General features: G+C 42.0%; 2 protein-coding genes across 2 annotated transcripts; both read left to right on the plus strand.

Annotated features, from left to right (window-relative positions):
- The first annotated feature begins 3,902 nt into the window (after positions 1-3,902).
- On the plus strand, positions 3,903-4,572 carry LOC111589249 (protein MATERNALLY EXPRESSED GENE 2-like). Its single transcript, XM_023300661.2, has 2 exons — positions 3,903-4,099; positions 4,305-4,572. The coding sequence occupies exons 1-2, from the start codon at positions 4,015-4,017 to the stop codon at positions 4,484-4,486; spliced, it is 267 nt and encodes an 88-aa protein (XP_023156429.1). The 5' UTR covers positions 3,903-4,014; the 3' UTR covers positions 4,487-4,572.
- Positions 4,573-4,703: 131 nt separating this feature from the next.
- On the plus strand, positions 4,704-11,456 carry LOC118473013 (protein MATERNALLY EXPRESSED GENE 3-like). Its single transcript, XM_035961217.1, has 4 exons — positions 4,704-4,788; positions 4,936-5,030; positions 10,848-10,950; positions 11,189-11,456. Exons 1-4 carry the CDS (start codon positions 4,704-4,706, stop codon positions 11,368-11,370), a joined length of 465 nt encoding a protein of 154 aa, XP_035817110.1. The 3' UTR covers positions 11,371-11,456.

The raw sequence follows: 11,456 nt of genomic DNA on the forward strand, positions 1-11,456 counted from the left end.
ACCAAACATAAGAATAAACTACGCAATAATAATCTACGCGATGTTACGAGATCGTAGAAACAAGAACCACTAAATTTGGAGTTGCGGTTACCAAGATATGAATTTCGGAAATTATTTAGTGCTTAGAATAGATTAATCCAAATGAATAATTTAAATTCAAGTTTCATGGCTAAACAGTGTTACTAGTTGGTAGACAATATTAATACAAAATTATTGCAACTGGAATGACTCAATTTGGAGCTAAAATGAATTATATATGAATTTCTCAAGTTTCTAGAATTGTTTTTGTACTAAAAACTAATTTCTATAATTATTTCTCTATTTTTAATCCCTTCTGGACTGGGCCTCGAATTCCAGAAAAATCAGGGGCTAGCACGTAAGTTTTCCCGAGACTCAGAACACAGTGAACGTGGACGGCGGGTTTATTATGTGAAAACAGAGGGTCTCTTTATGAAGTTTGCCACGCGAAGGGGTATCCGGAAATCCAGACCGTCCGATCACTGCCCATCGGCCCAGATTATGTCTACGCAGCAAATAACGTATAACTATTTTCGACCGCCAGATCTAACATCCACGGTTCTCATTCGCTTACCCCTAGATCTAATCCTAGACGTCTGGAACCGATCCAACGGTCACGATGCCATTAGCCGAACAGGTACGCCTGACCCGATCCGAGACGTCCGCGGTTTGATCAACAGCGCAGCGCCCAGCGACCTCCCCGCCCTAACCAGTACCGTCCACTTCCAGATCGACGGACGCGCCCGCGTCTTCTACCTCACGGTTCTCTCTCTCTTCGATTTCTTTTCTCAGCTATACCGCCGCAACCGAGCGCCACAGACTCTGAACAAAATGGACCTGGCCACCCCGCGCGGCCGCTTGCCGACGAGCGCGCACGCCGAGGATCCCCGCACGGCCCTCGCCACTGGCTCCCCACTACCGACCACCATCGCTAACGCTCTCAGATCAACACCGAAGAATGGTAACGCCGCGCCCCGCCACGACGAGCTAGCAATCGGCTTCAACAGTGGTATGCACGCTACGCTAATGATGATACGCCGAGCAGGTGCGAGCGAGGGGAAACGCTTACCGATGACCACTCGAACAACGCCTTCGCGATTTCACCCACCGCCGAGCGCAGTCGCAGAAGAATCCCAACGGCAGCGGTGACCGATCCGAGCTCCACTCTGGGTACCCGGCTCCTGCGGCGACCACCCGACCGCCCAGAGCAACGAACGGAGGTGAGGCGACGGCGGCGACCCCAACTCCCACGACAAATCCCGAGCTCCCCTCCCTCCTAGCCGGTAAGTTTGGCGCGGCGGCGGCGCTGAAACAGGGGAGACGGAGCCAGCACAGCGACTCTTTATAGGCGTGGCCAGGTCGGGATGAGGGTGGGCGCAACGGACCCAGCAAACCCGGCCGACGGGCGCGGAGGTGGTTGAGGTGTGCTGTTAGCGCGCGGCGGGATCTACGGCAAGAGCTCCGGAGAGAAGAACGCACGATATCTGACAAGGCGGGCCCGCGTTCCAGATAGCAGAAGGGAGAAGCGAGCGCACGCGGTTCCGTTTCCAGCTCGCAACCGAGAAGGACGGAAGACCTGACAAGGGTGGCCCACACGGGAGTGTCTAGTGCAAGGGATAGGCTGCTTCGTGGGTCCCACGCGTCGATGGCGTGAGCGAGCCGCACGGCTGACCGAAGTGGTCCACCTGTTGGCACATGCGAAGGAGAGAAGGCTGGGCTTGCGCGGAAGGAATTCTCTTATGGGCCGAAAAGCGCAGATCTGGCCCATGCGGCGATTTTACCCTTTTTCTTTTTTCTTTATTCTTTTCTCTTTTCTTTTTCAAATTTAGGTTTTCATTTCTACTTTTAGATTTCAAATTCAAATTTGAATTTCAGTTATGGATTTGTACTTATATCAAAATGTGCCAATTTACATTTGGAGATGAAGAGAATGTATTTATGTATATATTTATTCCCTATGTTTTATGTGGTATTTCTTTTCTTTTTATTTTCAAAACCCTATTTTCAAATTTAGGGTTTGATTCAACTTTTAGTATTTATTATCTTATTACCATTAATATTATTATTTTATTTAATGCACAAACATATAAACTCCAACATGATGCATTTTTTTTATCATTTGTTTGAATTAAACTCCAAATTTTGTGTATGCTCTTTTTTTATGATGCAAATGAGGCACATCAAATAAGGAAAACACTATATATTCCTTGTACACAATTTTGAGTATTACACGCATACCATGATCAACCTAAGGATTGACTAGTATTATGTTTTCATGTCCTTGTTTACCCTTTGGGTATTGATTATTATGATTAGCTCTATGCTAGCGCTTTACTTTTAATCAATGAACATGATGAGATACAATGATGATACTATGATTTTTTTCTGGATATGATGATATACTTGTGGCATTTTAGGGGACTCGAGCGGTTTCTCGAGCGCCTCTCCATAAGGACTTGTTTGTTGGATGACCACCCGGGAAAATAGTGCAACCATGAGGGTGGTATGGACGCCCTTAGCTAATTAATTAGAGGAACTGAGGTGTAGTTCACTTCGCCGTCGTGCCGTCAATGGGCTAGGTGTATGCGGCTCGCTCTGCCGAGGGTGGATTGCCCCTTGGGGAGGAGTGTAGTACATTTAGGAAACCTAACGGGCGGCTACACTCTTAGGGAATCTTTGTAAGGGCTTCGTAGTGAATCCTTGGCCATTCACCTCGAGAGTGAATAAGGGTCTTGCAAGCCCGGGCTAGAGAAGGAATCACGGCTCGTGGGTAAAGTGCGCAACCTCTGCAGAGTGTTATGAAACTAATATATCAGGCGTGCTCGCGGTTATGAGCGGCCTTGGGAGCTCCATTGATTAGAGACACATTGAATCAGGACTACTTTGTTTATAGATGATGATGAGGATAATGCTGGTTTCTATTGTGATTATGATTATGGTTTCTGGTATTCCTTCCGTTTGGAAAGAGTACTTTTGGGTTAACAACTTGGGTTAATGTTAAAACCTGGCTATCTACTAGTAATAATTACCTGATCAACTAAAAGCAACTGCTTGACCTTAACCCCACATAAAGCTAGTCCACTACAGCCAAACGGGACATTTGTTGAGTACGTTGATGTGTACTCACCCTTGCTTTCACAAAACACCAGGTTGCCTTTGGTGCAATCTATGCTCAGGTAAAGAAGGTGTCGAGGTGGATCTCCAGGAGTTCCAGGACTTCGACGAGTTTGAGGATTAGGCTAGCGACATCCCCCAGTCAGCTGCCTGTGGTGGGTTAATTTACGTTGGCTACGTTTCAATTCTGTGTACTTTGATTTATATTATGTAAATGACTCTAGTCTTTAATATTATTACTTACTCTTTATTGTTATTCGAAGCATTGTGCTATGATGAGTCATTTATGTAATCGCTATGTACGTGAGTTCTGATCCTAGCACGTACATGGTTCGCATTTGGTTTACCTTCTAAAACCTGGGGTGACAGGTGGCATAGCAGGAGTGGAGGGCAGCGACGGCTGCACAGCTCTGCGTGCAGTGGCTTGCATTGTTTGCTCCTCGTTGGCGATGCGTGTGCGACCATGAGCTCTCGACACAGGTAGGTAGTAGTAGAGCCAGAATTGTAACCTTGGGTTTTCCCACACCTCAAATAGATATAGATATAGGGATATAGATAGATATAGCAAATTCACCAAATAATATAGGGGTATAGATATAGATATAATAAGGGGTATAGATATAGATATAGATATATAGAAGATATAGATAGATAGATAGATAGATAGATATGATAGAATAGATAACTTACAATTTTGTCTAAAAGAAACTAAATCACTGCTAAGTTTGGAGTAGCATATCTTTGGTGAATACTTGCTAGTGAATTGGTTTCCGCTATAGTATATATATATAAGTATACACTCTTCTAGGATTATAGTATATATATATAAGTATACACTCTTCTAGGATCAATCGTGAGGAGTTCATTAAATTGTCTTGCCACATGGAGTACAGAAAGAGGGTGGATGCGCTAGTGTTTTTCTCATTACTTCTCCTCGGATACTTTGCTGCTCATGCACATGGGAAGGGTAAGTGAAAACTATACAGACATGTGTGTGCATGCTTAGATAGATCTAGACAATTTAGAAGATGTTATTATATGATACCGTGTGTATCATGGCGAATTGCTAATGTATCGCAATCCCCTGTGTTAAATTACTCAAATAATTTCGAATGTAATTATTCTCGAGGCATTTGTTGGTAATAGAACTCTTATCCTATACCTTCTACTAGGTCATGTCACAGATGATGTCAGTGTTTCTACTCCAGCTAAAGAAGGAATTATGCAAGGAAACGGAGCACGATGCGTTGTAGGGTTTCCTCCATGCAAAGATAACAAGTGCTACTGCTGCATTGGGGGGCGAACTCATGCTCGCTACTCTACGATGGCTGAGTGTAGACATGCCTGCTTCTAAACAAAAATTAAGATCGCTGTTATTATATACATTGTAATGGTAGGTAATGCTATTAATAATATATGGGAATTTTAGTTTTGGTATTATACTTTTTTCCAATTCACAAAATTTAGTCAAAATCTAACCAGTTTTTTAGAGGACTTAAATATAAATATGTTTCCCTATAAATTTTAATGAAAAAAATAGAATGCTTTGGGATGCCTCCATCAGCTCGCGGATGCTGTTGCGGATAGACAACGGTATCGGTATAAATCACACTGCACAGAATGAGGATGTTTCTAGGAGAACGTGCATTCAGTCACGTTAGCGGAAAAATCCTGAGTAGCAGTAGTTGCCTCCCATATCGGTATCAACACCACGAATGTTTCGTGCGACACAGAAGGTTTGCGGCTTGGTGTGGCATTAATCCGGCTGCGACTTGTACAGTATTTTGTCTCTATGGATTGCAGCTGCAGCCGTCCGAACAGCTGCAGGTCCTGTGGTTACAGGGCAGCCGAACAAGTCGTTGGTGCGAGGTCGGAGCAGTGGCAACCTGATGCTCAAGGTGGTTCCAGATGTCCACTCAGACAGATGCTAGAGGCTTTTGGATGCGACATGCCTCATTAGGGGAAGTGGATCCTAAAGCCGATGTTGCCCGCTAGGAGCAGGGTGCTCCAAGCCAAGAAACATCCCAGAAAGGGAAGGAGGTGGCGCCGAACGAGGGTGGATCAAGCGACGATCGCAATAGGTCACCCGATTGGGGAGACTCCTCGCAAATAGTAACGATAAGGTCATTAGGACCTTTTGGGGGCACATGGCACGATCATGAGAGTTAGACTTCCTTGTTAGACTTTCTTTTTTTGTCACATCCTTACATCTATTTTCTCAGCCCTATGATGTCAGCCCCTTGTAGCACCCCGAAAATCCAAACCTAGAAAATTTCTCAAACTCGCTCTAAATTAAAAATGAATTTTAAATTTTGTTTCAAAATGTTTTCTTGCGAGTTGATCTCAACAAAGAAAATATAGTGGTCTGCCTTATCTCCGAAATTCTTTTCAAAATATCCTACAAATATTTCCCTAGTGATCCCCTCAAATTCTTTTCAGAAATACTGGCTAAATGTTCCACCGATATTTCTCCAAATATTTTTCTCCTAAGAAATACCCTCGGAATCACTTTTAAAATCCCTACAAATATTTTCTTAATAATTTTCCTTATGCTCATACGTATACATACGCCTCCGGGGTCATACAGTGAGCTCTACAAGCTAATTTCACTTATCCATAGCTAATACATGGTTTATCTCTCACTAATCCTCGCCTCCTCCCACTAATCCTCGACTCCTTCGCCTAATCCCCCACCTTGCCCATTAATAAAGGGGCAAGGGGCCCACTCATGCCATCCCAAGCCATTTCATGGCTACTCAATCCCACTCACTAACTTACTCCCACTCCCACACAAGCACAACACACGCACAAGGATCATTCGGTTGTTCATTCAATTGTTCGTCCAAATGTTCATAGTTCATTCATTCGTTCCTCCGATTGTTCGATCATCCATCCGATAGTTCATGGTTCATTTGTTCATCCGTCCGATCATTCGATCGTTCGTTCGTTCGTTTGTCCAAATAATCTTTGTCCAGCCATTATACTGCCAGAATTCTGATCGCTCGTTTGTCCGATCGTTCATCCGTTCGTTCATAATCCATGTTCATCGTTCGTTCCTATGAACTATTCGTTGTTCGTTCATAATACCTATTCATCGTTCGTCCAAACGAACTATTCATCGTTCATCGGATAATTCATAATCACTATTCATCGTTCATCGGATCGTTCATCCTACTAACCATCGTTACTTATCATTGTTCATGCGATCGCCCCTAGCTCACCCGTACCCCTTCGGTTTGGCAAAATCGCTAAAGAGTCCCTAGGCTTACTGATAAACAACCCGCAGTCCTGCTGCTGGCGCTCTATGTCTTAGAAACTATTACTCCGAGGCCCCTGTGTTTTTCTGAAATTAGTGCACAGTCCAGTCAGTGAATGACATTTATAAAACCATTTAGAAAATGATTTATAATGTAAAAATAATTGTTAGAACTGGTTTAATTCATAGAAAATTCATATTAGGTCCAAATTGACCCATTCAAATTTCTATAATTTTATAATATTATTGTTTATCAAATAGTGCCACTGATTTGGCATGAAAGCCACTTTAAAATTTATTTCCTAATTAATCCTATATCAAATACATAAAACCCTTGGAAATTCATAACTCCTTCGTTTTAATTCCGATTTGACCCGTTCCAGTTGCGTTAGCTTCATATGAATATTTACTATGCAATAACAACACTTATTATACCATGTCTCATTCTTTTATAATTATGTATTTATTTAACTTATGATTAGTTAGTCTTGTTAATCTGCTTATCATTATAATCTATTCAAATATGATCTATGGCCCATTTATAACTTAGATCAAAGTGAGTTAATTATTTATAAGATATTCTCTAATATGATTTATACTAACCAATTTATAATATAGTTTAATATTTTAATCACGTAAATCTTCTATAAAATCATAACTCCTTAATTGTAACTCCAATCTCAGTAGTTCTTGATCCCACGATCTCGTAGCATCGCGTAGAATGTTATTACGCAGTTTGTTCTTATGTTTGATGTGATGTTAATTTTGCCTATACCATGTTTGTTTGTATTGCCACGATTAGCAATGAGATCATGAGTCACTTGAAGAGCAAGTTGGTACCTGGAATCTAAAGTCCCAGGCAAGTTGTGCCCTTGACCACTTTTTACCCAATAATGATCTTTAATATCATTTATTCATGCATAGGTTAATTTTGATGGGACCCAATAGGTCACCCTAGATTGTTTATCTCATTACCTTGTTTACCCCTGAATCACTTGGGTAGTTTGCTATTGCTTTACATGGTTTTGGGATAATTATTTATATCTATGTTCCAATTCTTTTGTTATTCTATTTATGTTCATGTCAAGATCATCATTGTTAATTGGAACATAGAGCTTAACTTGAGTAACACGTGCCACCACAAGGGTTTAATGGGACGCCCTTGGCTGACTAATTAGGAAAGCTAGTGGAAGACTACCTTACCCGAAAGGGGCAAGGGCAGTAGGGGAGTTGCATGCAAGGAGGTTCTCGGGTTGATTTGCTGCGATGGCGGTCAGACGGGGGATTCTTGCAAGTGCTCTTCCCATAAACTGTAGCGGGTTTTCGGAAGCTAGTGGAACTTTGTAAAGGCCTCGTAGTGGATCCCTAGCCATTCACCTTGGTAGTGTCTAAGGGTCTGGCTAGCCCTGGTGACATGGGAAACACGACTTGTGGGTAAAGGGTACAACCTCTGCAGAGTGTAAAACTGGTATACTAGCCGAGCTCACGGTCATGAGCAGCTCAGGACTCTCTGATGATTAATTTATGGAACTTAAACTCAATTTGTCATATGAATTTGCATGGGATTTGTTATTAATTTTGTTCTATTATTTTATTATGGTTTGGTATGCACTTACACTTAGTAACTGCTAATAAAATTTTGACCAACTTATAAAAGCAATTCTCAGCTTTAACCTCTATTGTTGATCAGCCTTACACTTCATGAACTCCCACCTTTGGTAAGTTCATGCCACATTATTCCCCACAACTTGTTGAGCGATGAACACGTGTGAGCTCACCCTTGCTGTCTCACACCCCCACAGGTCAAGAACAGGTATCACTGGAGGAGGCGCATGGTGGATGTGCGATGTGTTCGTGTGAGGTCTAGGTCGTCGTCTCCCAGTTGACTTTCTGGCGCCAAGGATATATTTCAGATCCTGTTATATTTATATTTTATTTTGTAAGTCTTCCGCTATGTAATAAATACTCTGATTATTGTGACATTTATCTCTATACAATCTGTTATTATATATGTTGTCTTCTTTGGCGCATGTATGAGATGCACCCGGCTTTGTTCCTTAAAACCGGGTGTGACAGAAAGAAAACTGACTGCCACGTATTAATGCCTGGTTGGCCATGTGCAACGCTGTTCCGTGTATGGCCACACTAGATCCGGTCGGTTTTTCTGCGTTTTCAAACCCGTGGCCATCCGTGTGGTGAGTTTTAACCAATGAAAATACGCAGCATCACATTAAATGCGCAAAATATTAATTTTTTCAATATATTTTACGTCGCAAACATGATTTGACTAGTTTCAGTAGCGTTAACTTTGTAACCTCGTCGCGTACGAGTCAGTAGCATTGTTTTGTCGTAAACATGTTTTAACTAATTAATTAATTATTTGTTAGTCTGATTAAAACTAATTTGTAGTTTTAGTTTATACTTTTATAATAAATATTAGCATGATTAATGTCAACGTAAATGTTTTCGAATTAATACTTGTTTAGTTTAATCTCGTTATCTGTTAGCGAGTATCACACGTCGTCACACTATCTGCGCACATCATCACGCTACTCACGCGTGATGTGCTCGTTGACGTGCAGATTCGCGCGTCATTCATGCTGGTCGCGCACACTGTTTCGTGCGTCGTCCGCGTGCTATGTCGCGCGTGGCCGCGCGCCGTTCACACGCTGTCGTGTTGTTTCGCGCGTCGTGATTTCGCCTCGCTTAGAATCTCTCTTTTTAATTAAATTACTTATTTAATGACAGTTGTTCGTGTAGCAGATTAATCGAACTAAATAGTAGATATAATTTATATTTGAAAAGGTCGAATTAAATGTTATAGTTAATACCTGTTTGGTATAAATGCGATAACTTCTTGACCATAGCTCCGATTTCCGCATTTCTTTTCCTCGCGCCACCATAGAAGCGAGCTTTATTTTTTATTGCATGCTTTATAATATTTTATCCTGTATGGTGTAATGTTCTTATGCAAGTATATGTTTGCTTGTGCTTGTTTGTCTTGTGCATCGTTAATAGATTGCGATCTGTTCCTGAGCTTCGAGGAATCGACAATCAAGATTTGGTGAACCACGGGTCCTGAGATGAAGTTCTTTGAGTCCTACGAAGTCGAAGACCCTGAGCATCGGTTTGGTGAAGGCAAGTATCCTCTGACCTATTATGTCTCATTTACTTTATAATTCATCAACCCGCATACCATGATCAACCTAAGGATTGACTAGTATTCTGTTTTCATGTCAATGTTTACCCTTTGGGTATTGATTATTATGATTAGTTCTATGCTAGCGCTTTACTTTTAATCAATGAACATGATGAGATACAATGATGATACTATGATTTTTTTGGATATGATGATATACTTGTGGCACTTTAGGGGACTCGAGCGGTTTCTCGAGCGCCTCTCCATAAGGACTTGTTCGTTGGATGACCACCCGGGAAAACGGTGCAACCATGAGGGTGGTACGGGACGCCCTTAGCTAATTAATTAGAAGAACTGAGGTGTAGTTCGCTTCGTCGTCGTGCCGTCAATGGGCTCGGTGTATGCGGCTCGCTCTGCCTAGGGTGGATTGCCCCTTGGGGAGGAGTGCGGTACATTTAGGAAATCTAACGGGCGGCTACACCCTCAGGGAATCTTTGTAAAGGCTTCGTAGTGAATCCTTAGCCATTCACCTCGGGAGTGAATAAGGGTCTTGCAAGCCCGAGCTAGAGAGGGAATCACGGCTCGTTGGTAAAGTGCGCAACCTCTACAGAGTGTTATGAAACTGATATATCAACCGTGCTCGCGGTTATGAGCGGCCTTGGGAGCTCCATTGATTAGAGACACATTGAATCAGGACTACTTTGTTTGCAGATGATGATGAGGATAATGCTGGTTTCTATTGTGATTATGATTATGATTATGGTTTCTGGTATTCCTTCCGTTTGGAAAGAGTACTTTTGGGTTAACAACTTGGGTTAATGTTAAAACCTGGCTATCTACTAGTAATAATTACCTGATCAACTAAAAGCAACTGCTTGACCTTAACCCCACATAAAAGCTAGTCCATTATAGCCAAACGGGACATTTGCTGAGTACATTGATGTGTACTCACCCTTGCTTTCAAAAAACACCAGGTTGCCTTTGGTGCAATCTATGCTCAGGTAAAGAAGGTGTCGAGGCGGATCTCCAGGAGTTCCAGGACTTCGACGAGTTCGAGGATTAGGCTAGCGACCTCCCCCAGTCAGCTGCCTGTGGTGGGTTAATTTACGTTGGCTACGTTTTGATTCTATGTACTTTGATTTATATTATGTAAATGACTCTAGTCTTTAATATTATTACTTACTCTTTATTGTTATTCGACGCATTGTGCTATGATGAGTCATTTATGTAATCGCTATGTGCGTGAGTTCTGATCCTGGCACGAGCATGGTTCGCATTCGGTTTACCTTCTAAAACCTAGTGTGACAGGTGGCATAGCAGGAGTGGAGGGCAGCGACGGTTGCACAGCGCTGCGTGCAGTGGCTTGCATATGTAGCTCCTCGTTGGCGATGCGTGTGCGACCAAGAGCTCTCGGCACAGGCAGGTAGTAGAGCCAGAAATGTAACCTTGGGTTTTCCCACACCTCAAATAGATATAGATATAGGGATATAGATAGATATAGCAAATTCACCAAATAATATAGGGGTATAGATATAGATATAATAAGGGGTATAGATATAGATATAGATATAGATATATAGAAGATATAGATAGATAGATATGATAGAATAGATAACTTACAATTTTGTCTAAAAGAACTCTTATCCTATACCTTCTACTAGGTCATGTCACAGATGATGTCGGTGTTTCTACTCCAACTAAAGAAGGAATTATGCAAGGAAACGGAGCACGATGCGTTGTAGGGTTTCCTCCATGCAAAGATAACAAGTGCTACTACTGCATTGGGGGACGAACTCATGCTCGCTACTCTACGATGGCTGAGTGTAGTCATGCCTGCTTCTAAACAAAAATTAAGATCGCTGTTATTATATACATTGTAATGGTAGGTAATGCTATTAATAATATATGGGAATTTTAGTTTTGGTATTA

Source organism: Zea mays, chromosome 7, assembly GCF_902167145.1.
Source record: "Zea mays cultivar B73 chromosome 7, Zm-B73-REFERENCE-NAM-5.0, whole genome shotgun sequence".
Classification (NCBI taxonomy): Eukaryota; Viridiplantae; Streptophyta; class Magnoliopsida; order Poales; family Poaceae; genus Zea; species Zea mays.

What these genes read in the sequence shown, in the direction of transcription:
- LOC118473013 (XM_035961217.1), top strand. Translation starts at nt 4,704, where the DNA reads ATGCTGTTGCGGATAGACAACGGTATCGGTATAAATCACACTGCACAG. An exon ending in GTGGCAACCTGATGCTCAAG is followed by an intron (nt 5,031 to 10,847) that starts GTGGTTCCAGAT and finishes GTGGCATAGCAG; the next exon opens with GAGTGGAGGGCAGCGACGGT. An exon ending in AGAGCTCTCGGCACAGGCAG is followed by an intron (nt 10,951 to 11,188) that starts GTAGTAGAGCCA and finishes ACCTTCTACTAG; the next exon opens with GTCATGTCACAGATGATGTC.
- LOC111589249 (XM_023300661.2), top strand. Translation starts at nt 4,015, where the DNA reads ATGGAGTACAGAAAGAGGGTGGATGCGCTAGTGTTTTTCTCATTACTT. An exon ending in TGCTCATGCACATGGGAAGG is followed by an intron (nt 4,100 to 4,304) that starts GTAAGTGAAAAC and finishes ACCTTCTACTAG; the next exon opens with GTCATGTCACAGATGATGTC.